A 26,576-nucleotide genomic window follows, 5' to 3' on the forward strand; every position below is an offset into this window, starting at 1 on the left:
GGGGAACTGAGGAGGTGAGTAGCCATTTGCGTTCTCGGGCGTGCAGCTCAAGGGTGCCGGAGCTGTTGTCCCAGTGCTCGGGGGTGGGGACTCCTCGTGGGGGGGTTGGGCTTTGTTTGGGGGGGGGGGCTGAAGCGTCGCAGGTCAGGGATGACCAATGGGCTGGGGGGGGGGGGAGCGTTTAGATGTCCAATTGCTGACTACCTTGGATGAAGCTTGTGGGGTCTGATTTCCAGCACTAAATGCCATTTAGTACGAGCCGCAATCTCACCAAAGCGGCCGTCAAGAAACACTCCGTCAGTCGCGTCCAAAATCACGCACAGAAATCTTTCTATTAAATCGCTCCCATTTTCTGCTCATTATCACATTGTTGTTCGTAGGAGTTTACTGTGTGTAAATTGGCTATTGTGTTTCCTACATTACATCATTGACTATGGCGTGATTCTCTGGCCTCTGTTTCCCAGCAGTGGGAGGTTGGCTGCCATTGTCTGGCGACGGGACCTTCTGGTCTCACCCCTGTCAAAGGGACTTCCCATTGAATCCACTGCCGGGAAAACTGGGACGTGGGTGCGCTGTCGGCAGAAGCGGACGATCCCGCTTACGTGAGCAGCCGGAAGATCTTGCCCACCATATGGTGGTTGGGAAAGACGCTTTATCGACTCAAGTCGTTTTTGTTTTGGTACAAGACACATCTGCTTCTAGATGGAAGGGTAAAAATAATTCTCCTCGTGTTCAGTTTACCTTGAGGCTAGTTGTGTTTGGGAATGGCGTTTAACTTTTAATCACACTGTGAAAATCGGTTCTCCCCCCAATTTCCTTTATCTCCAATTAAAATAAGTTGCAATCACCAACTGGTTGAGTACTCGATGGTAAAATCAATTATTCTTTTAACCAAAAAGTGAAATTAGAAATGCAACTGGATCCAGTTCTTTTCCTTTCCAATGCATTTTACTGGTTTAGGAATATACTTTTATGGATGCCTTTTTGCTTCATAAAGTGGAGAACACAACCACAGATAACATTTAGCAACACTGAATGTTAGCAATCATGGGACAGTTGATGTAATGCCAAGTAATTCTGCCGATGTAATGGTATCACCAATGTGCTGTTCCTGATTAGACAGGATTGGTGATGACACTTGATTTTACTCTGGCACAATTGTGGCATTGTAAATGTAATCATAAGCAGAAACCTATCTGAATACCATCTGCTCCGTATTGCAAAGTGCTACAAGTTGCTACAGTATGGCCAATGTGAAGTGGTCCTTCCATTTCTGTTGGGAGAGAAGTGATTGGAAACACCTCGCTTCCTATTATATCTATTTTAATGTACCAAATGTTGAATTCCTATTTAGTTTGTTCACCTTTCTTCAGTATGGCAATCATTTGATGTAATTAACTCATTCACCCAGACACCCACTGTGACTAAATGGTGCATAGATATCCTTGGGCTCCTTCTCAGCAAAAATCAGAAGGTACCGTTTGGAGACGGTCCATTATCATTTTAGAAGCAAAAAATGGAGTAGCTGACTGTTTTCAGCACTGGCGTTTTGGAGCATCTTTATGTAGTCGCTGTGTAAGAACATCCATGTATTTCTCCTCGCCTTTGCCTCCGTTTTTATCTCGATGATGCTCTCCTTTACCTGGTCAGGACTATCCTGTGTATTTCTTTCAACCCTCAGCCATTGCTACTCAGCATTTAGAAACTTGCTCTGTAAGACATAAGAACATAAGAACTAGGAGCAGGAGTAGGCCATCTGGCCCCTCGAGCCTGCTCCGCCATTCAATTAGATCATGGCTGATCTTTTGTGGACTCAGCTCCACTTTCCGGCCCGAACACCATAACCCTTAATCCCTTTATTCTTCAAAAAACTATCTATCTTGACCTTAAAAACATGTAATGAAGGAGCTTCAACTGCTTCACTGGGCAAGGAATTCCATAGATTCACAACCCTTTGGGTGAAGAAGTTCCTCCTAAACTCAGTCCTAGATCTACTTCCCCTTATTTTGAGGCTATGTCCCCTAGTTCTGCTGTCACCCGCCAGTGGAAACAACCTGCCCGCATCTATCCTATCTATTCCCTTCCTAATTTTAAATGTTTCTATAAGATCCCCCCTCATCCTTCTAAATTCCAACGAGTACAGTCCCAGTCTACTCAACCTCTGCTCATAATCCAACCCCTTCAGCTCTGGGATTAACCTAGTGAATCTCCTCTGCACACCCTCCAGTGCCAGTACGTCCTTTCTCAAGTAAGGAGACCAAAACTGAACACAATACTCCAGGTGTGGCCGCACTAACACCTTATACAATTGCAACATAGCCTCCCTAGTCTTAAACTCCATCCCTCTAGCAATGAAGGACAAAATTCCATTTGCCTTCTTAATCACCTGTTGCACTTGTAAACCAACCTTCTGTGACTCATGCACTAGCACACCCAAGTCTCTCTGAACAGCGGCATGCTTTAATATTTTATCGTTTAAATAATAATCCCATTTGCTGTTATTCTTACCAAAATGGATAACCTCACATTTGTCAACATTGTATTCCATCTGCCAGACCCTAGCCCATTCACTTAACCTATCCAAATCCCTCTGCAGACTTCCAGTATCCTCTGCACTTTTCGCTTTACCACTCATCTTAGTGTCATCTGCAAACTTGGACACATTGCCCTTGGTCCCCAACTCCAAATCATCTATGTAAATTGTGAACAATTGTGGGCCCAACACGGATCCCTGAGGGACACCACTAGCTACTGATTGCCAACCAGAGAAACACCCATTTATCCCAACTCTTTGCTTTCTATTAATTAACCAATCCTCTATCCATGCTACTACTTTACCCTTAATGCCATGCATCTTTATCTTATGCAGCAACCTTTTGTGTGGCACCTTGTCAAAGGCTTTCTGGAAATCCAGATATACCACATCCATCAGCTCCCCGTTATCTACTGCACTGGTAATGTCCTCAAAAAATTCCACTAAATTAGTTAGGCATGACCTGCCCTTTACGAACCCATGCTGCGTCTGCCCAATGGGACAATTTCCATCCAGATGCCTCGCAATTTCTTCCTTGATGATAGATTCCAGCATCTTCCCTACTACCGAAGTTAAGCTCACTGGCCTATAATTTCCTGCTTTCTGCCTACTTCCTTTTTTAAACAGTGGCGTCACGTTTGCTAATTTCCAATCCATAATTTCGGTAAATTATCAATAGTGCATCTGCAATTTCCCTAGCCATCTCTTTTAGCACTCTGGGATGCATTCCATCAGGGCCAGGAGACTTGTCTACCTTTAGCCCCATTAGCTTGCCCATCACTCCCTCCTTAGTGATAACAATCCTCTCAAGGTCCTCACCTGTCATAGCCTCATTTCTATCAGTCGCTGGCATGTTATTTGTGCCTTACACTGTGAAGACCGACCCAAAAAACCTGTTCAGTTCCTCAGCCATTTCCTCATTTCCCATTATTAAAACTCCCTTCTCATCCTCTAAAGGACCAATATTTACCTTAGCCACTCTTTTTTGTCCTATATATTTGTAAAAACTTTTACTGTCTGTTTTTATATTCTGAGCAAGTTTACTCTCATACTCTATCTTACTCTTCTTGATAGCTTTTTTAGTAGCTTTCTGTTGCCCCCTAAAGATTTCCCAGTCCTCTAATCTCCCAGCAATCTTTGCCACTTTATATGCTTTTTCCTTCAATTTGATACTCTCCCTTATTTCCTTAGATATCCACGGTCGATTTTCCCTCTTTCTTCCGTCCTTCCTTTTTGTTGGTATAAACCTTTGCTGAGCACTGTGAAAAATCGCTTGGAAGGTTCTCCACTGTTCCTCAACTGTTCCACCATAAAGTTTTAGCTCCCAGTCTACCTTAGCTAGTTCTTCTCTCATCCCCTTGTAATCTCCTTTGTTTAAACACAAAACACTAGTATTTGATTTTACTTTCTCACCCTCCATCTGTATTTTAAATTCCACCATATTGTGATCACTCCTTCCGAGAGGATCCCTAACTATGAGATCATGAATCAATCCTGTCTCATTACACAAGACAAGATCTAGGACCGCTTGTTCCCTCGTAGGTTCCATTACATACTGTTCTAGGAAACTATCGCGGATACATTCTATAAACTCCTCCTCAAGGTTGCCTTGACCGACCTGGTTAAACCAATCGACATGTAGATTAAAATCCCCCATGATAACTGCTGTACCATTTCTACATGCATCAGTTATTTCTTTGTTTATTGCCTGCCCCACCATATCGTTACTATTTGGTGGCCGATAGACTACTCCTATCAGTGACTTTTTCGCCTTACTATTCCTGATTTCCACCCAAATGGATTCAACCTTATCCTCCAGAGCACCGATGTCATCCCTTACTATTGCCCGGATGTGATCCTTAAATAACAGAGCAACACCACCTCCCTTACCATCCACTCTGTCCTTCCGAATAGTTTGATACCCTCGGATATTTAACTCCCAGTCGTGACCATCCTTTAACCATGTTTCAGTAATGGCCACTAAATCATAGTCATTTACGATGATTTGTGCCATCAACTCATTTACTTTATTCCGAATACTACGAGCATTCAGGTAAAGTACACTTATGTTGGTTTTTTTACCTCTGTTTTGAATCTTAACATCTCCAGTTTTATTCCTTTTGTTATTACTGGGCCTATTCACTGTGCTCCCCTCAGTCACTGTACCTTGTACTGTCGCCCTTTTAGATTTCTGACTATGTCTTCTCTGCCTTGCACTTTTCCCCTTACTTCCTTTTGTTTCTGTCCCTGTTTTACTACCATCCAACTTCCTGCATCGGTTCCCATCCCCCTGCCACATTAGTTTAAACCCTCCCCAACAGCTCTAGAAAACACCCCCCCTAGGACATCGGTTCCAGTCCTGCCCAAGTGCTGACCGTCCGGTTTGTACTGGTCCCACCTCCCCTAGAACCAATCCCAATGCCCCAGGAATTTGAATCTCTCCCTCTTGCACCATCTCTCGAGCCACGCATTCATCCTATCTATCCTGACATTCCTACTCTGACTAGCTCGTGGCACTGGTAGCAATCCTGAGATTACTACCTTTGAGGTCCTACTTTTTAGTTTAACTCCTAACTCCCTGAATTCCGCTTGTAGGACCTCATCCCGTTTTTTACCTATATCGTTGGTGCCTATGTGCACCACAACAGCTGGCTGTTCACCCTCCCCCCCCCCCCCCAGAATGTCCTGCAGACGCTCCGAGACATCCTTGACCCTTGCACCAGGGAGGCAGCATACCATCCTGGAGTCTCGATTGCGTCCACAGAACTGCCTGTCTATTCCCCTTACGATCGAGTCCCCTATTACTATAGCCCTGCCATTTTTCTTCCTGCCCTGCTGTGCAGCAGAGCCAGCCACTGTGCCATGAACCTGGCTGCTACTGCCTTCCCCTGGTGAGCCATCTCCCTCAACAGTATCCAAAGCGGTATATCTGTTTTGCAGGGTGATGACCGCAGGGGACACCTGCACTGCCTTCCTACTCTTGCTCTTTCTTTTGGTCACCCATTTTCTATCTCCCTCAGTAACCTTCACCTGCGGTGTGACCAACTCGCTAAACGGAGTTGACAGTTTGGTTTCCAATGTCAATTTTCCATCTCTTTCTGTCTGACATTGATAGTGGATGGCGTATTGCGCTGGAATGGGATTAGACCTTAGCCATGTTCAGATAGCTGGAATCCTTCATCCACTTTCTAGCTTCAGTCCATTTCTCCAAAGATATTGAGCCATGTTACGAACATAAGCAATAGCACTGGAATGAATATTAATCTCCAACCCCCTTAGTCGATCAAAACCACTGTGGGAGATCGCATGAACCGAATGTCATACTGCCTCTATTAATAAATATTATCTGAAAAGATAATTACCTTCTACCTGACGCGATCTCTGCCCCAGACATGTTAAATATGTTTCCTCTGGCATTTGCAGGAAAGGCTGGGATCTTCCGGACTAGAATCTAGGTTTGGTGGTGGGCACGGAATTGAGAGTGATTTGGGGTGCAGGATGGGTGACCACCTTCAATCCTGCACTGTCCATTTCATTAAATATGGATCCGCGAAGAGCTCACCGATTCTTGCAGCAGGGGCAGGCAGGAAATCGCTCCCCCACCCTTCCCTATTATGGGTGTAGAAGGTACAGGCGCCATATTAAAAGGGCACCGGGACAGCCTGCCCTACCCCTTCCACGTTTCCCCGGCCCACCCTTCCCCACTCACCCATCCTCCCTTCCTTGGCCATCCTCCAAACAACTTGCTCTGCGACCACCTGGTCTGAAACACAGACTGGCATTCACAGATGCTCCACAAAGAGGACAATGCAGCAACGACTGGCTGTTAATCATGGAAGAGATCTACCTCACCTGGGGTATGCAGTCGTAAAAGTGAATGTTCTAATTTCTTGCTGGCGGGGATCTTACTTTGGCCGGGGAGGTTAATTGCATTGTCGCGTGTCGAGAAGTTCGACCTGCCTTTAACCCGCCTTTAAATCCCTGGGAACATAATTTCCAAGGTTCATCCCTGCCATTGGGAAACTGATTTTTAACATCGTGTCCAATTAAGTTCCCCTGCCTGCCAGACCTCCCACTGCTGGCAGCAGCGGTAGATTCTGTCCCAAATGTGCATCTATAGAAAACTGTTAAATGATCACGTTGGCACTCCAAATTTGCTACTTCTTGATTCACAGGGCATTAGAATGTGCCATATAATCTCAGTACTCCTCTCCTGCTGAATCTTTATTGTCCTGAGGGTGGATTATCCATAAATCCTACCGTTTTGCCCATCAGAATGAAGAGAAAAGGGCAGCAAGGCGGCACAGTGGTTAGCACTGCGGCCTTACGCTGCCGAGGTCCCAGGTTCGATCCTGGCTCTGGGTCACTGTCCGTGTGGAGTTTGCACATTCTCCCCGTGTTTGCGTGGGTTTCGCTCCCCCAAAGGATGTGCATGGATTGGCCACGCTAAATTGCCCCTTAATTGGAAAAAAATTAATTGGGTATTCTAAATTTATTTTTAAAAGAATGAAGAGAAAAGCTTGCGATGAATCACCCCTGGGATTATTTATACATATTTTGTACAAAGACGATGCTCGTGTTGTGGCTCAGTCACCTAGTTGCATTCCATGAAGCATTACTCAAAAGACGAGGCGAAGAAATTTAACTAGGAAAATATTTATTGAAAATCATTTACTTTCAGTCTGGAAATTGACCTCATCTGTTTCCTTCAAATTCAAACTGATCTTTGAAGACACTTTTTAAATTCCTTCTACAAAACAGATGCTTACCAGATGTATGCTGGCAAACAGAACAATTCTCACACCAATGGTGAAGCTGATGTAGCCTGACATTGGAGACTGGATAAAATGCATTTGCCAGGTTTCAATGGTAAATTTGTCCCAAATTTCTAACAGATCCTGTTGTGCCTCCAGCTGTATATAGGTGCCCTCAGACGGCCATATTATCTGTATTATAGATGTATTAATTTTTATTATTCTAATATTAGAAAACATTACTGTAGCAGGTTGGCATGAATTTAGTAACTGTAACTTAAAAATACCTCTGAACAAGATTTTGATACTACAGACTGCTTAGATGCACCATCAATTTCTAAACGGTCACTACTTTTGGGCGAGTTTGGCAAACCTTTTTCTTTTTAACTTGGAGAGGAAAGAACTATCTGCATCACTTTTGCAGCAATGACCCCACAGGGAAAGGATGCAATATTGGTACTTGACAAATCTTTTGGCATTTGCTTGGGGTGGGGAGGGGGGGAGGGGGGGGGGGGGGGGCGTAGAAACAGGACACCAATCAGCAGAAGAAGGAAGAAATGTGTCTGAGGGAGGTCCAATAGTCAGTCACCACTGACAATTTCTGTTGTCAGAAAGACATTGGCTCATCTTGGCTAGAGGATAGAGAACGGCAAGGAGGAGCTGGAGTGACAGCAGAGCAGTCAATATTATCACAATCTCTTTGAAGGGGATAAGGCAGAGTGGCAAATGGGTATGAACCATGGGCTTACTTTTGAGCTCTGCCAATCATATTTCCAGAGAGCCTTCTGTTAAGTGTAGTTTTAGATTCTTAAGCCTTGTGTGCCAATGACATGGTTACGCAGCATGTTTTACATTTCAGACCACACATCACAGCATTTTCAGACAGGGAAAAGATGAAACTTGAGAGAAAAATGTAAAGGATTCATTAAGCTGGATGTCTATAGATGGAAGCAGTGAGATTGCTGCTGCCTTGACTGAGATTTACCGGCACACTGTACTGTTCTATGTTCTATATTTGATCAAATAGTTGTCTGCCATGACGTTCATCTGCACCAAATCAGGATGGGCAATAGAACAGCCAAACAGCTGGGTTACAGTCACTTTGGTGAATACTTTCTAATGTAGTACAACACTACCTAGAGGGACACGAACTTGAATTTTTACATTGCCTTTTAGCGCTTAAAGTTTCACAGTCAATTGAAACGTAATCACTGGCTATGCTCATCTGCATTCCTACATTGTGCAGCAGTTACCGCATAGCTGCAGCTGATGTTAATTTTTTTTTTCCTGATGGTTTGCAGAGCTATTTTTAGTTACAGAATTGTGTACAGCATTCTGTGCCAGTATTTAAGAATGGAACTTTTCACTGGTTTGCAAATGGATAGTGTAACTCTGTCAGTCTTAAAAAAAATGCTGGGGATGCCCAACTAAGGCCAACAGCGTAACTGCTGATATGCAAATTGGATGTCTCAGAAATACTACCTTAAGTGGACTCTGATAGTGCAGTTCTAACTTAAGCACTCTTTTCGTAAAAACATCTTTTACAAAGAACGAAAGGAAAAAAAGCCAGTCTGCTCATGAGGTCTACTGTTGATGGAACATGTACATTTTGTGACGATTGGAACATTTTAGGAAAATTGTATTATAAATGTATTGGGCAATTTAAGGGTTAAAAGTCTGGGGTTGGAATGCGTTTGACTGCAGTGGTCATATTTTCTTGTTAAATAATTCAGTTCTGCAGGGCCTGGGTGGTTTCAGCAGCCAGCAAGTGAAATTGACTAAGACATGTGTTTTTCTGTCTGGGCTAATGCATTGCAGCTTGCTTGGGGAACATCCCTGGGCAATTAATGTGTTTTCAGTTCCTGGAAAGTTAAGTTGTTTTTTAGCCTGGGAGGTGAGGTTATTGCTGGATGGAGACGAGGAAGGCAGAGAGACATCTTGAGACGCTGTGGAGAGAGGTAGTTTTGTAGAAAGCTGTAGAAAACATTTTGGAAAAAGGCTTTTGGAAGTGAAGTCTGGCCTGGCAATCCTTCTTCTTTTAGACCACAAGCAAAGGCAATTTTCTTTCCCATTCAGATCATTAAAAAAACAGTAATAACATTTTTAAACACAGAGCAGTCTTGTTTGAAGACAAGGAAGAGGCTGAAACGACTTAGTTGAAGCAGCTATTTATAGATATTCAGACAGAGTCTGAAGGGGTTGTAACCAGAGCCAGAATCTGTTCTGTAAAGCAAGTATGAGTGCTATACGTTTATTTTCTTGCTGTTTAATGGGAAACTGAGTAGTAATGTTAAGGAGTAATTGTAAGCTGTTCTTTTTTGGGTGTGAAGTTAAAAAGTTTAATATTGTATTTATAATAAAGTTTTGTTTTAGAAATACTTAAGACCTACATCTTCATGCAATCATTCTTTCCACACAGTCTTACAAACAAACTAAAATATTGGGGTTTCAGTCCAATATCCTAACCACTGTTGGGGTCTGGTCTCGGATCATAATAATTTTAGAAGCTGAGCTGACCAGAATTCCAAAGGGAGGTTAATATTCTGATTTTTTAAAAATTGTGTGAACTTTTTTCTTGCCACTAAGCAGGACGTTCGGCAACCCTCCCACCTCATTGTTTACACTCTCCGCCTCTGGGGAACCTGCAGCGCGGCGAACTGCTATCAGCATGATCACGCGGAAAATCCCACTGTGAATGTTTACCACCCAAACCTTTCCCAGGTTCACATGCGAAAGAATGAGCATTTTGATAAGAGTGAGCAATACATTGAAAGCAGTGATGACACAGGTTTATATACAGAAGAGGTTGTATTTGAAGAAATTAGTGACAACATTAATTTTGCTATCTTAAATATTTCAATTCCATCAACACTTGCAATGAATTCAATGTTCTGTGTGCAGACCTACTGAAGGGTGAAGATTATGGTATATTCCATAGTTATAATTGGACTATTTTTACGAGATATTTCCATGAACTTAATTCCTAGCTAATTTTATGTATATCATTGTGTTTGGAGGTTACGCATCATTTGGCTAACAGTGCCTTTTCCCCTCGGAATTATTCAGACTTTTAAAATTTACCTTGTGATTCTTCTCATCCCTTTGGAGATTAGTTTAGATGAAGCCCATGACAATACAATTATTGCTGATAGTTTAACCCGAAGGAAAATTAGAGAAACCCAAAGCCATAATATTTACCTTAATAAACAGTGCCGGTTGACATAAACAAAACCCATCTCGTCATTTTGATACTGAATTGCTAGTGCTATTACATAAATGATCTAAAAATAGAATTCCTTCCATTTTTCCCCAAAGATTATATTGAAGTGTTATCCCCTTTCTTTGATCTCTTCTGTCTCAAGCACATTATGCGCAATTCTAATGGCTCTCAAGGCTCGAAGGGCTAAATGCCCTGCTCCTCGTCCTATTTCTTATGCTGCAGGTGGATCTGAGAATGCACTAAAGCACAGAAATACATTTTCATCCAATCCTGCTAAATTTTATTTAGACAACAATAAGTAAAAATTAAATGTCTTTGAAATGGGGTGGTCTAATTTGCGGTTTCTGGTGGTCATTTGCATATTTTTGAGTACAGAGGTATACATGGACACCACAGATTATGGATGCCTCACCACAAATCTCCTATCCTTGCATAATTGCACAAAGCAGTATGACCCAGTGTTGGTGCATTCACTTTAAATCCCCAAAATGAATGATGTATTCAGGATGCTGGGCCGGGTGGAGTGGGTGTAGGAGCATTTTAGATTATAAAATCAATGCTGCTATATATCAAATAGATTTTCTTTCTTGCTTGTCTACTCTCTAAACATACTCTGACCAGTCTATCTCTGGTTTGTAAATCTGCATTGATGCTTTGTGAGGGATGTCTTTTGAATGGCGGGGAGAAGGGAGCGAGATTGGCAATAAATTATTATTGTCTGAAAAATGTCCCAAAGAGGAAATTGCTGGGCTTTTTTATTTCTTCTCAAAATGTGTCATGTTTGGTCAGGACATTTCCTCATTGAGCATGTGCGCTGCTTCATGGAGATGAGCTTCAGCAAGCAATGTCCTGTTGATTGCTAAAAATATTAATGTTCCTTTCTTTGCCAATTCTAGATACATGTGACGACTGCTGAAGATGTCAGATAGTATTGATGCTGAAGAGAAACCACCAGCTCCTCCCTTGAGAATGAACAGTAATAATCGTGACTCATCTTCCCTTAACCACGGCTCAAAGCCTCTTCCATTGGTTCCCGAGGAGAAGAACAAGAAAGCCAGACTGCGCTCAATCTTCCCTGGAGCGGGCGATAAGAGTAAAGTATCAGCCTCTCTGCTGTATTTCTAAAATAGATGTCATGTATGGTGGAAGAAAGATCGAAATCCACATTTGATGTGATGAGGCTAGGATTTTATCCTAAGTCTTTGTGAATTTAGTGGATTTCTGCTGAGGTTCTTGGAGGGGGGAGCTATATTTGGCCTCAATATTCCTGATTTAGGGGGGGGGGGGGACCAATCAAGCTTTTGAGTATTATCTGTTGAGAGCTGTTGGATTTGGGGCGTGTGGTTGATGGGTGAAGGACGGGACATAGCTTGGCTGTGATGCTTACAGCCTGTTGTCTGCTATCATTCGCTGTGTTAGTTCACACAGGAAAAATAGCATAGAGGGTAACCAATGCATTTAGCAGAAGTGGGCTCTCAATATTCACCCATTGTGCTGTTTTAAGGTCTCAAAGAAACTCCTGCCAGCTGAGTCTGGAATGACTTATTTTCCCAAGGGCCTTCCTGTAGCACCAGAAACCACTACAGGCAAAGATAACTGATGCCTGGCTTCTTGATTCGAAGGAACATTTAAAAAAAAAAAGAAGATTTTGGAGATATCTCACATTGACTCTGCTCAAACCTCCATATTTCCTGGCCTCTGGTGCGCCCTTACAGCTGTGTGCTTCTTTTGAGTCTGTCATTTTGAGTCTGCTCCCAAAATTAGATGAAGCTGAGAGCTTTAAGTGAGGGTGGATGGGTGGGAGTTCTGTCCTGCATTTACACCATACGGTTCAGACTCCTGGACCACAAAGCTCCTTCAGTGCAGGTGTAGTCAAGTAATATTTTGGGCCTAGTCATATTGTGGAGGCAGTCTTTGAACTGAGTTTGTAATTGTAATCACAGTCTAGCATAACAAATATGATGGTTGGACTTCATTTCATATTAAAAAAAGATTAGTTTGGAACATAAACTCAGAAGCATTCTTACTTGAACCCCGCTGATAGCAAGCAATTTGAAGTGAATTTGCCGATATACAAGCGCTCTAGGACTCCTCAATCTATATTTATTTTTGAGTACAATCTCGCTCTTCCTGATGGCATGGCAGGTGTCCAGGGAAAATAGTCTAATTAATTTGCTGAACCCAAGATTGTGGAATTATCAACATTCTTTCTTTGATAATTTATAATGAGATAACCTCTAGAGTAAAAATGAAGTTAATACGTTTTGGGTATTGGAATATATAATCATTCCCCTCCCTCTCTTTGAAACGTATTGATTTATTGGGCAGTCATTACTCTGAGGGGAATCTCTCATTTCAGACCAATATTGACTGAAAAGAGTGAGATATTTTAATCTGGCACTGTTGGTAGATTTGCTCACGTTGCCGCTGATTGGCCCAGAATCACATCTGAATGAAAGAAAGCGGACCTGAATGACTGCAAAGTTTTGTAGAGTGTTTCGCGCAAGAAACAAAATATCTCCGGGTGAGGTTGAAAGAGATCTCTAGGCATTAGTTGGCTTCAATCACTCCAAGAATCATCAAAGCAGATAGAATAGTGAACTAAAATAGAAATTGCCAGAAATACGCAGCAGATCAGCCAGCATGCCAGTTGACATTTCGGCTATAACTTGTCAGAATTGGCAAGTTGCACCAAAACATTAACTTGTCATTGGTTTTTTTTCCTTTACAGAATCTGATTGGTTTGTTTTTGGTTCTTGTTTCAGGTTTCCAAGTTACAGTATTTTTCTCCCTCTTTATGTTAAACTATAATTACAGACCAGTAAAGATCACCATCAGTGGAGGTCATGTTCAAATCGTACAGAGCTCGAGTCAGACCATAGTTACACCTAGTAACAGAGACATGGATGATATCATGTCCTACTGTTTTACTACATGCATATGTTATAGCCTCAGTGAGTCACAAGAAAATACAGAAGAGCCTCACAAGGAGGTCCTGAACAAGAACAGCTTGGGAGTAGTGCAGCAGGGTGGTGCAGTGGGTTAGCCCTGTTGCCTCACGGCACTGAGGTCCCAGGTTCGATCCCGGCTCTGGGTCACTGTCCGTGTGGAGTTTGCACATTCTCCCCGTGTCTGCGTGGGTTTCGCCCCCACAAACCAAAGATGTGCAAGGTAGGTGGATTGGCCACGCTAAATTGGCCCTTAATTGGAAAAAATGAATTGGGTATTCTAAATTTATGAAAAAAAAGAACAGCTTGGGAGTATACAAGTGAGCAAAAGATAAAGACACTAAATCTGGAACACAATGTAAAACGGTAGTTTACCTGTTGTAGCACCATAATTTCTGGTATTCAGTAGAATGGCTGTGAAAACCCCAACTCCTAAGCATATTGTTCCTGTTGGTGAGTAACCTCCCAATTGATGTTAGGAATAAAGGTTGCTTGCGATCCCGTTCTGATTTGAAGCATGTAAAGGACATTATAGCAGATATATTGAGAATCAGAATAATAACTGCAAATACCATCATCTCCATCTGCGCGAAGTAACCTCGGGGAGATTCGGGAAGGACACTTTGTGGTTGTAATGCATTCATTTCCATTGTCCATATCCAAAAAAACTCTAGCTTCCTGAGCTGATTAAATTAAATAATCCCTTCTGGGTTCTAATATCGGCAGGAGATGAGGGGTCTGGAAAGGGAATGTTATTTATCTGATGCAGGGAGAATGAAGATAGGACAGTTCTTTGATCCAATTGGATGGCTTGGCTTGCGCAATATCTAAATTAAAGGATGCTACAAAAAGTCAAACATAACATTATTAAATGACCCATTTAATGAAATTAGTAAATGTTTTAATCTAAACATTATTCACAATAGATAATATGTATCCATTCGTACAGTTGTTACTCTCCTCCAAGGATTTAAGGCATATATTTTATTTAAATGCCGTTACTATATAGGTGAACTTTGTAACGTGAACGATTAATGAGGCTGGACAAATGGCTTTCAGATGTGGACCTTCTGTGGTAGGTTCAGTACAGATCATGCCTCAGCAGGCCATCTGGGCATCATCACCTTCATGTACATCTACTGAGCTCAATTTCAATCCTGATGAAAGAATTTTCAGAGGCAAAATTTTCCCGACGGCATTTTAAAAATTGATATGCTCCCCTCCTGCTTCTAGCTAACAAGAAGAAAGAAAAAGAACGTCCAGAGATCTCTCTCCCTTCAGATTTTGAGCACACAATTCATGTGGGATTCGATGCTGTTACAGGAGAATTTACAGTGAGTAATCGTTTGCATGAAACATTAATGGGTCTTACATTGACAGTTGATAATTGGTGGAACGTCCGATTTCAAACACTGAAAATAATCCTGCTTGGAATTCTGAGCAGATTGGACTGCTAGATATCCCATGGGATCTGGGTTTGTTGAACTCGAGGGTAATATTTGGACACCACTCCCCCTCCCTCAATTCTGAAGTGACTTTCTAATTTCCAGTTAGCTGTCCAGGAAACAACAAATGTGCTGTTTTTGCTTGAAAGAGCTACCTGTTTTACTCCCTCCTCATTGGAACAAAGGGCCATAGGCTCGGGAGAAACAGTTGCCAATCTAGGACTGAGGTGAGGAGACATTACTTCACTCGTAGTTTTGAATCATTGGAATTCTGTATCCCAGAGGGCGACAAATAATTAGTTGTTGAGTGCATTCAAGACTGAAACCACAGATGTTTTGGCAGTAATGATATCAAGGAATTTGGGGATAGGATGGGGAATTGTAGAAGTAGAAACTGAACCATGGTCCTCCTGTTGTCTGGTGGTGCAGGTTTGAGGGGTCGTATGACCTAATCCTACTCCTATTCCTTGTATTTATATGTTCTGTAGCAGTCTTGAGGTGCAATTCCTCGGCCGGGCTTATTGGAACAGTAGTTGTTGTTCCAAATTGCCCACACTGCTCCTGGCCTGACATGGATTCAGTCAATCAATCCAGATTCCGAATCGTGATGTCGGTCTACTGCCCCCTGTTGGAAAGAGAGCATGTGTGAATGTCATGTGTGGCGAAGACGTGCCTGAGCTGCAGTCACCTGTGTAGTGAACTAGCTTGCTGCCAATCACTGAGTTAGTCTCCCACATTGAAAAATGAGCACCTAGGTGAGGCAACAAAGAACTAGGAGCAGCCATGAGACTGCAATCCAGCAAGAACTGACATCTCTTGGCGATGAGACAATTGGAATTTTTAATTTAAACTGACAAGTAAACTCAGGACCGTTTTTATTTCCCATCTGTGTAAAACTATATTTAAAAAACGAGTCTCAACATCCATATTGCACAATAAATTAAACTAGTTAAGAGTTTTAAGTCTTTTTTTTTTGCATTAATATGGCCCTGCTTTATGTAATTGTGGTTTTTTTTTTAAAAAAGCATATGGCATGTTTAACGAATTGAACAAATTATTCACTGCAGATGTATGTTCAGGCTTTCTCCTTTTCTCTCTCTCCCTCTCCCTCTCTCTCATTCAGTCGCTTATTTTAAGTGCTCACTGCACAGACTGATTCTCATTCTTCACAGTCTTTCTTGCTGATCTCCTGTTCCTGTCTGAATCTCTGTCTCTTTCTCTTTTGATCTTGGATATTCAGAATGTGCAGCACAGATTGCTTTGCATTTGTGTTAGATTTTGCTGGAGTCACCCTTGTAAATAATAATTCTCTTCTCAGTCTGACACCTGCGTGGATTCTTAAGTAGATTTTAAACAGCAAGGGGCAGAGTGACGAATCGGATAAGGAATAACCATGTCAGATCGGAAAACGTTCAAAGAAGCTGGTGTAACATTTGGGATATTTACCCAAGCCATAAACTATAACTTATAATTTTATTTTCATTTTTTTAAACAATCTCTTAAAATTTTGGAAGAGCATAGCAGTAAGGCCAGCTATGTGTCCACCTTTTTGTCCAATGTACACTCCACATCATTATACTTCTTTGTGTCAAGGCCTCAGAGTGAACCGACTATGAAATGAAGGACGCAGCGGCAGGATTTTTCTAAATCCATGATGACTGAGGTGTTTCCTAATAACTTGCATTAACTTAAAACTGAACTGAAGAAACAGATTCATATATGTCCTATACCTACAATGATTTGTGGGTTGATGGAATAAATGAGCACATGTTAAACATATATTCTTCCAGTTTTCCGTTTGAAACTTAGAAATTTACTTGTGGAAATAATCTAATTTTTAAAATTATTTTGGTATTCACAGCACAGAAGGAGTCCATTTGGCCCATCGTGTCTGCACCAGCTCCCAAAAGAGCTAGTCCCATTCCCCAGCCCTATCTCCGCAGCCCTCTAAATTAATCACCTTCAGATATATATCCAGCTCTCTTTCGAAAACTCCTGTGGAATCCGCCTCCACCACTCGCCCAGGCAGTGCATTCCAAACCCCAACAACTCTCTGAGTAAAGAAGTCTCTCCTCATCTAAATAATTTGTGATTTGGGGAAGTGAGGGTGTGGAGAGTGCTTCCAAGATGATACACGTACACCCTTTTATTTCAAATAAAAGCTCCTAACCTTTCCTAAGAGTACATAGAACATAGAACATAGAACGATACAGCGCAGTACAGGCCCTTCGGCCCTCGATGTTGCACCGACATGGGAAAAAAAACTAAAGGCCATCTAACCTACACTATGCCCTTATCATCCATATGCTTATCCAATAAACTTTTAAATGCCCTCATTTAGTAGTTGAAGAGATTTTCTGTTGAAAGGACTTCAGTCACGGGGCGATGCATAACTGCAAACCCTCCTGATCACAATGTGCCTCTTATGAAGTACCATCAGCTGCTGGCGTGTCTTTAGAAATAGTTGAGACTTTTAATGACTAATTTTGCAAAAGATTACTTTCTTTTTCTCTAGGCTGAACTCCAATCAATTTCAAATTTAATAAACACATTGATGTGGTGTTTAAAAATGACAATCTGCCAATCGATGTGAAAATAAATTAAATGATCAATGTTGACGAGCAGATTTATTTCTACGATGGCTCACGTTGATGTAGTATGATATCAATTAAAGGTGTAAAGCCCCCGAATTAGAGAAATTTACACAAACCATTTTCTTGCAAAGCGATTGTTTTTCAAATGATTTGGCAATTACAGAGGTAGGAGTGTTAAAAGTGCAAGTACTGTCATTTCCAATTATCTTCAGTTTTCAAATCATTGTATACGATAATAAATTATAGCTTTACTCGTAAGCCGTTGGGCGGGACAAATTTATTTCAATTACGCACAATCTGAATGACCACAGAATTCTCTGACATACTTGTCTTGTTTGTTTAAAGCTGTATTGGTCCACAGTTTTCACAAAATTGCCTGTCACTGTCAAATTGCACATAGATTAGAATCAAGGCACCTGTTTGATTAAATATTCTCAATGCCACCTCTTGGTTAATTAAGAGTCTGCATAGAATCATTGAATCATAGAATTTACAGTGCAGAAGGAGGCCATTGGGCCCATTGAGTCTGCACCGGCTCTTGAAAGAGCACCCCACTTAACCTCACACCTTCACCTTATCCCGTAACCCTGCAACCCCATCTAACCTAAGGACAATTTTTGGCATGGCCAATCCATCAAACCTGCACATCTTTGGACTGTGGGAGGAAACCCACGCACACACGGGGAGAATGTGCAGACAGTGACCCAAGCGGGAATCGAACCTGGGACCCTGTGCTGTGAAGCCATAGTGCTAACCACTATGCTACCGTGCTGCCCATGCAGTGAGAGATAAGTCATTATAACACTCGGATCCAGATTTGTGTCTCCGCATCTAGTTCACCCAACCCGGTGAAGTCAACCTTCAAAAATGGCCACCGGCAGGTGGGGCTTTCAATCAGTTGGTTTGGCACGAGGTGGTGTGTGTGGTGCGGGTGGCCCTGGAACGACTCCGCAGACTGCTGGGTGCTGTGCTTGGCTGGGCACAAGGCCTGCCTGTGTGCCCGGCACTGTGTTTAAATACAAAAACACAAAAAAAATTCCTCAATCCATAAAATCCTCCGAACACTCTCTATACCCCATCCATGCCAACCTAATCCCCAACCTACCTTCTAGTACCTCGCACACTTGTGCCAACTTAGTGCCACCTCATCTCAACCCATGCCCCAAAAGCCCCTTTGCCATTACCTCCTCCATGCCAATTCAATAGGTTACTTGGATAGTTCCTTGACTGCTGGGATAGTTCCTGGGCCATTTTTACAACTTCGACAGGTCTGACACTTCCCAGATAGATTTAACAGCTGGATAGTCCCTTGACAGCTGGCTCCCTAACAGTTCTTGGACAACTGCACAGTTCCAATGATTTTTTACATAAAAGGTACATAATCATGTTTACGTTTAACAATCCCAAAGGATGCCATACCTCTCCCAAAGGATGCCTTGCGTCTCTCAAAGCTGTCCCAGAACCTCCTATCCAAAGATATATCTCACTTCTTGAAAGGGGTATCTGAGCTATCTATAACAATCCACCAAGCTCAGACCTCCTCTTACCTGTTCTAGTCTGCACGTTCCAGACTCCACACTCCTGGTCATCCAAAAACCCATTGAGTGGCAGCTGGCAATTTAAATAGCCAGCTGTCTCTGCAAACTGCACATGTGCAAACCCTGGGCCAACTCTAGTCCTGCCTCGCAAAGATGGGAAATATTGGGCTCGGAGGTGGGACTTCGAATTTTCTGTTGATCCTGGGATTTCCGCAACATGTTAAAAGCCCTGCCTGTCCACGCCCCTGATCCCATCCATCCCAAAAAGGTGTTTAATGTGTTGGACAAACCCCATTCCCGATGGTGCCCCTCCCCTCCCCCCCGACCCAACCCCATTCCCTACCTAACCCTTCCACCACCTCCCCCGGTGCCCTCAATGTTCCTCAATGTGCTTGGCCCGCCTAGCTATAGCATTAAAAGAGGCTGGTTTAGCACAGGGCTAAATAGCTGGCTTTTAAAGCAGACCAAGGCAGGCCAGCAGCACGGTTTAATTCCCGTACCAGCCTCCCCGAACAGGCGCCGGAATGTGGCGACTAGCGGCTTTTCACAATAACTTCATTTGAAGCCGACTTGTGACAATAAGCGATTTTCATTTTTATTTCATTTTTATTTTCATTTCATTATGTCTTGGCGTTTCCCCAGGATGCACAGCTGTGCCGCCCTGCCCCGTGTGCTGACCTCGAGATGCTGCCTTATCAGAGGGGTTGAACTCGGGTGAGCTGGTGGAACAGGTCGCCACTCGATGGGATGGGTTCCGCTTGGCACCCAGCGCCATCTCCTCCCGATCTGTGCCCATAGGGCCCTGGGGTTCAACCTGGTATGGAGGGGCAGCTGGTTCGCGCCCCAGCTGCCCCTGCATCATCTGGCTCTCCTCTGAGTCAGGGGAGGCGGCCGCCCAGGATGGGCTGGTGACATCGGCTGGAAGACCTGCGGGTGAATGGACATGTGGTCACTGGGAAGGATGGATCATCAGTAAGATAATCACTACTCACGTTGACAGAGCTCCCCCGAGTGGAGCCCGGTAGTTCCTCACCTCTGTGGCGTCCGCCAGCCTTCGCGTGGGTGACTAATCTATGGGAGAGTTTTTCCTGAGAAGACACAAAGAGAGCATCATTAGCCACACATGTGGTTCACAGTGGTGGGAGAGGGGGTGTGAAGGAGGGGTTGTGGGGGTTGAGAGGGGAGGCGGTGGAGGAAGAGCTGGTGTGCTCCCTTGGGAGGGGGGTGTGGTGGATGGGGTCGTTGGTGTCTCCTCATTTGTGCTGCCCAGTGTAGGTCCTTGACCTTATGGCACTGAAGGCCAGTCCTCCTGGTCGCACTCCCCGTGCTGACAGCTGCCACCACCTCGTCCCAAGCAGCGCTGGCTGCCCTGTGACTGACCCTCCGGAACCCTCAGGGAACAGGACATCCCTCTTGGCCTCCACGGCATCTAGCAGCCTCCCCAGATCAGCATCTCTGAATCTTGGTCTCCTGGGCGCCATTAATGTGAGCTGGCTGGCGTTGGCTGAGCAAGTGCAACTTGTGTTGTTTGGCCTTGTTAGTGGGGGCAACTGAGCGCGGTCCTGGCAAATCAGCTGGTGAGCCTTTATATGCGACGTGAGGCCTCGTGAAGTGGGACAATTAACGTTGAATTGCGTTGCCGGTCTCGTTAGGCCGAGCGTCGGGAAGCTCGCATCAATTCTCGCTCGCTACCACACTTAGAAATTTTTCCGGAGAATTACGCTTAGTCTCCAGGATGGAAAATCCAGCCCCAGATGTTAATAAATGGACTGTTGAATTCCAGTGCGGCTGTATCTGTGACAATGTGTTTTTATATCATGCCTACCATATTATCCCAGTGAAGTAGAGTTGATAGAAGTGGTTGCTGGGGATTGGCACACCAATCCTGCTCTTTTTGAGTAAGGTGAATGACTGCCTCTATGCCTGTCTTTCCATCTTTACTAAGAAACCATCAATTCTCTCACTGGAGAATGATTCCAGGGACAATTGCTTTTTCCTCATTTAAGGATTCAAACAGGTTTTCTGACAGAAGGATCTCCAACACATGTCCATTCCCTATCGCTGTGGTGTCCGCAGACACATACTGTCAGCAGTGGGCTGCTGTATAATCATTAGTAATAAAAATATTGGCTATATTTCCCCCCAGATATTCTAGGGACATGACTACTGCCAAATGTAGCTGGGGGTTTGACTCTGGGATCTTCCTGATTTCTATGATCGTTTTGACTCCGCCAAACTTTGGAATAGCTTCTGGTGAATTAGTCTTTTAGAAGAATCCAACCTGATTTATCAAAGCTACCACTTTAGGCAGAAGCATGCAGATCTATATGACTAATGTGTCCGTAATAAATCCAGTGATGTTTGCCTTGCATAAGTTGCAACTCCCACTGGAATTACCAATGTTCCGATCTCCTGGTGGGACTGATTTACATTTTATTGCAAATGTAAACCATTGCCTTGGTAAGCCAGTGGCTGCTGGATGAGCCTCAATTTCTAGTTCAAACTCTGCAGAGGACAGGATTCAGGAAGGCAGAATCCTGCTCAGGTGCTTCCGTTTGTAGCCAAGTACGATATGGGTCGCGGCTGCATGTGGGTTGGGGGAGGAGTTAGCCCTTTGGCTGTCAAGCTGCAAGTTACTGTAAATCTCTGTAGTTCCTCGAACGTTCTCCTCTGCTGTATCCCGAATAGAACGTATATCATCTTAATGGGCTATTCATGTTAAGTAGATTTTAATCAATAAGTAAATAAAATAAAACTGGTTGGGAATAGAAAAGCAACGGGCACCTTATCCATCTTGCTCTGAGAGCAATGAGCTTACTGACTTGAGCGAGACCTCCGCATGTTTTCCAGTGTCTAGTCACTGCATTAAGAACTATTTTTCAGTCTGGTTCTTCAACGCCTTTTGATTTATTTTTAACCTTTCAACTAGGGTATTCCTGAGCAATGGGCAAGACTTCTACAGACTTCCAACATTACTAAACTGGAGCAGAAGAAAAACCCTCAAGCTGTTCTGGATGTCCTGAAATTCTACGATTCCAAAGAGACTGTCAATAATCAGAAATATATGAGTTTCACTTCTGGAGGTAAGGATCTGTAATCTCTCCACTCAGTATCTTCTGCAAGTGCACCAGAAGTCCCCAGTATTATCTTTAGGATGCTATGCTGGGATTCTGATTTTATGACCTATGCGTATCTATACAGTAGTACCTTAAAATTCACTGGCGCATATTGTTTAAATGTAAGTGTGTATTGAACTGTTTATTTAGAATTACACAATATTCCATTATCAAGTACTAAATGCAATATTTTCTGTCATGTCGATAGTATGCTAAATTTATTTATGTGGTGAGGGTGTTGGGTGCTGGCAATCTAACACCTGAATCTGCGTAATAGTCTGCAAAATTATACTGCAATGTTGTGGATTCTCTCTGGAAGAACTAACAGACTAATATTAAATAATCGATCATACATGCATAGCTTAATATTTTCATTCTTACTTAGTCAGTTTCATTGGATAATGTACATGGGATTGAACTTGAGCAGCATTAGAAAGTCGGGTAATAATGGGTGCAAGGCAGGCCAGAACAGGCAAATGGGAAGGAGAGGCAGAGAGGAGCAGGGTGACTGAGAATGGGGTGAGAGGTGATGGAGAAATAAGGGTTTGGAGAAGGACAGCAGTGCAGAGGGTGAGAATGAGAGGAGCATTGCGGATGGGTAAAGTTGGAAAAGGGAGGAGAGAAAGTTTGGGAGGAAAAAGGGCGCAAAGGATGAGATGGGATGGAGAGTGAGGCGGGATGTAGGAGGAGAACAGAACGGGTAGGGTGCAGGGGTATTGGAGAGATGGAATGAAGGGCAGCAGGAATGGAGAAAATGGGGCAGGGGAGAGAGGAGGAAGGGGCAAAAATGTATGGGAAGTGGTGAAGAGATGTCAGGAAGGGAACAGTAAGGGAAGAGAAAAGAACAAAGCAGTGGCGCGAGGTAAGAAAAAGACATTTGGTGCTATTTTTTCAATTGGTAGAGATGTAAAAATAAAGGTTGGAGATCTTCACTCTGCAGGAGTTAGTTCCCATTGGCGAGCTGGGTTCTTTTAGTGAGTCAATCCATTTTGACTTAGTCTTTCAGCTGGAACGTTGCGATGAGCAATACAAGACAGTTTCTGCCAGTTTCGGTTCCATTAGCAGGAGAAGACTTTGCTGTCATTTTGCCAGTTGAGTTTCACCGTAGCCATGAAGGAGAACCATTCAGCTGTTCTCATGCAAAGCTACGCTCACTGATTCACATTGTGGAAAACGTGTTTCATTTTTAAAATGTGGAGCTTCCATCACACTAAGAGCACACTTAGTGCTGCAGAGGTGGTGCATTGTAGTGACTCAGTGATAAAGAATGGTTAAGTGGTCGCTTTTCTTAGTGTAGCCTTGCCCTTGCCAGGCTGGGGATGTGAGTGCGATTGCAATGAAAGATATTTTCACTTTAGTCAGCTGGGGGAAGATTTCCTTTGCACTTTAGGATAAGAAAATCATTATATTTATGGGCAAATATACAATTTTGCATCACGTCGCATATTGAACATTCTCTATCCTATACCCACGTGCAATTTTGCGCATTCCTAAGTCAAGTTTAGATATAGAGTAGACACTTCAGTGACTTCGCCCAACCTCAAAAGACCTCACCGCACCTCACCATAGATTAGTGTAGCCCCTCGATTTCCACACAAGCTACCCTTGAACCCTCCAAATGTGCAATTTACGAGGATAGTTTAGTTCTCTGAATCTACACTCAAAAGCTGGGCAAAGACTAAGTGCGTTTCACTGAGGGCTAACGGGTGGAAGAGTGAGGGGCTTAGATCGCTAGGCAGGCCTGAATCAATCAGTACAAACTCACAATTTTCTTGTAACATTAGGACTCAAAACTCCAATACTTAGTAATGTCAGTGAAGTTGAAATGAGCGATATTCCACCACTTCATACTTGCAATTACGCTTTTGCTAAAGTTAGTGAAGAAAAGAATTTCAGCCATTGTATTATTCTGTAATTGTTATTGTTGTTTCTTTCTCTATCCTTTTGCTGCGATGGTGAGATATACATTCTGCTCCCAGGCTTCCCTCTGTGCCACTCTTGTACCAACCAGTAAGAGGTATTTTAAGAGTGATACAATGATTTTTCTTCTGCTTGTTTCTTCGCTACTCCCTCCCTTTTGAGGTTCCACTTTGCAGAAGGAAATTGAGGGATCCAGTAAAGTAGGAGAGGAGCACCTTAGACCCTTACTTCCCGCAGCATGATGTGTTTGGTGCACCAAAGTGCCAACACTGCCATGCCACTTGACATGAACAGTTTGTGTTATTGATGGCCTGCGGCTCAAATCTGCATTTCTTCAAACCAGAGACCCTTGGGATAATTTTGGCTTCGGCTAGTAATGGGGAGTAATATTGGACCCAGGGTCTCTCCCGATTCTCATCGCCACTGACTCCAGTGTAATCGGGAGAGAGGTGTAATAGCTGATTCGATATTGTCCAAAGTCACAATGACCCCTCCCTGTTGCCCCCTTCTGTTTACAAGTGGCATCTGAGGCCTTCATTGTGCATTTGTACCTGCCGGGAAGGCACCATTATTTCATCAGCTTGCAGATACACTCCTTATTATGCCCATGTGCTTTCATTTTCTCGGAGCTGATCTGCAAAATGGTCTGCCTGCATATCAGTGTGACATGACGGGGAGAACGGCTTAAATCAAGAAATAATGCACTGCATTTTATTGGGATTTTCTGCAGCGAGTATAAATATATCGTGGGGCCATTACTATTGAATGCACTGTATGGAGTGCTAACTGGTTCAGTCATATTCAATTAAATATAGTTATGGCTGGAAGTAAGTTGCATGCAATAATCTAATTGCATTCCATCAGAAACCAGGGGTAGAAATAGTTCAGAGTGTTACAGTTACTCCTTATGTGTACAATTTTAAGACTGTTTAAATAGGTTAATACTTTGAAATAGCACATAAGAATTGTACATGAGTGCATTAATCAAAAACAATACCTTTGAGAAATTTCAACCCCAAACTTGGCCACTTAGCATAAGATATAATTACAACTTGAAATTCCCTGTGGGTTTCTGGAGTTTTTAATTTTCCCGTCGAAAAGGTTGATGTTTGACCTTTTTGCCGCAGTGAGGCTATGTTTGGGGATGTGCAACATAGATGAAAGTATAATAAGATATATAAGCTGAGAGGTCGGATTTGTTATTTTGTGTGACACCGGCAGTGTTGGGAACTTTAAGAAAAATGCTGGATTGTCAAGCAATAAACTGGTTGCTTTATATTGAAGTGTTTTCAATGTCAGACATCAGCAATAATTTATTTTTGAAGCAATTTAAAGGGATTGGCCTCCTCAGAGTGATAGGTAAAGGAGACACGTTACATTTTTATCACAATGATGCCACTTATAAGGAACATTGTGGCAGTTATGATGTGATTTACATTATTTGTGTTACTTGCCTGCAGAACAAGAATGTTACCAAACATATCTTTGATGAAGATGTTACCACTTCAAAATAATACTGCAGTGGATTGCACTTCTATTTAAACAAGATTTATCATGAAATACAAATTCTACTAGCAGATCTATGACTAAAATAAAATCCCTGACCCTTCCCTGCCCATCACTTCCTCGAACAGTATTTCTTTCAGTCATTTTATATGTCTTTATTGAAATAAGTAACCAGTGCAATATTTATATAAAGTATATATACTTTGTATGAGATTTTCTGTAATTTCTCATTCCAATCACATTTCGTTTAAAAGCTGTTTGAATTTTATTACAGCAGTCTATTCACTGATGGTTCCCCTTCTAAAGCAGTACAAGTGCACAGAGATAACTGGTTGGTTGCCTGATTTTTGAATCTATGACATTGACTTGAAAATGACTGGTAGATAATTGGGAGGCAGGGGACGATGGCGAAACAAAAAGGCAGAAGGGAATCCCTAGGGATGAGAGCCAAATTGACAGTCCTGATCCAGACTGATTCAACCAAGGCCACTACAAAGTCAATTCGAAAAACTAAAGTTTGACTAAATTTGGATTCATGCAGATAGTTTGGGGGGAAAAAAGCCTGCCCGTGTCCATAGAGAAAGAAAAAAGTGATCTCTGTGCATATGTGGGATCAGATTTGCAACCTGCCAGAAGGTTCTATGCGTAGATGACCTTTAATGGGTCTGCACAGTCTCGATACAATTTGCATCCGGCTAACATTTTGTTCATGGCATGCCAAATCTATGACAGTCAATATGTATACAAAATGTTTCTAATTTAGTGGTGCTGTTGAGTAAGGATGCTTCTGATCTGTCACGGCTGCAGGTAGAGGGAGGTTACATGTGCATGTCTTTCAGGGGAGAACAATGAGCATAGAATTCCCTTGCAGTATTGGGGAAGGTCCATATCCACCGGATTCCCTTGCCGTCTTTGGGGTGGGAACTGTCTGGATCAGATTGTTGGACTCCATTGCAATCTTTGGAGGGAGTGTTACTTCCTGAGTAGCCATGATCTTAGAGT

The 26,576-nt window shown here is 42.9% G+C and overlaps 1 protein-coding gene across 7 annotated transcripts in view; it reads left to right on the plus strand.

Annotated features, from left to right (window-relative positions):
- Nucleotides 1–26,576, plus strand: part of LOC119952389 (serine/threonine-protein kinase PAK 3) — a 264,771-nt gene that overhangs the window by 171,659 nt on the left and 66,536 nt on the right. For 3 of the 7 annotated variants that reach the window (XM_038776101.1, XM_038776100.1, XM_038776099.1), the window contains 5 exons: nucleotides 11,404–11,600; nucleotides 14,689–14,789; nucleotides 21,962–22,115; nucleotides 24,109–24,165; nucleotides 25,849–25,905. In XM_038776101.1, coding sequence (XP_038632029.1) covers nucleotides 11,426–11,600; nucleotides 14,689–14,789; nucleotides 21,962–22,115; nucleotides 24,109–24,165; nucleotides 25,849–25,905 — 544 coding nt within the window. In that variant the 5' untranslated portion in view covers nucleotides 11,404–11,425. The remainder of the gene's footprint in view (nucleotides 1–11,403; nucleotides 11,601–14,688; nucleotides 14,790–21,961; nucleotides 22,116–24,108; nucleotides 24,166–25,848; nucleotides 25,906–26,576) is intronic. The other 4 variants (XM_038776103.1, XM_038776104.1, XM_038776105.1 and 1 more) reach the window with 4 other exon arrangements.

Source organism: Scyliorhinus canicula, chromosome 17, assembly GCF_902713615.1.
Source record: "Scyliorhinus canicula chromosome 17, sScyCan1.1, whole genome shotgun sequence".
Lineage (NCBI taxonomy): Eukaryota > Metazoa > Chordata > Chondrichthyes > Carcharhiniformes > Scyliorhinidae > Scyliorhinus > Scyliorhinus canicula.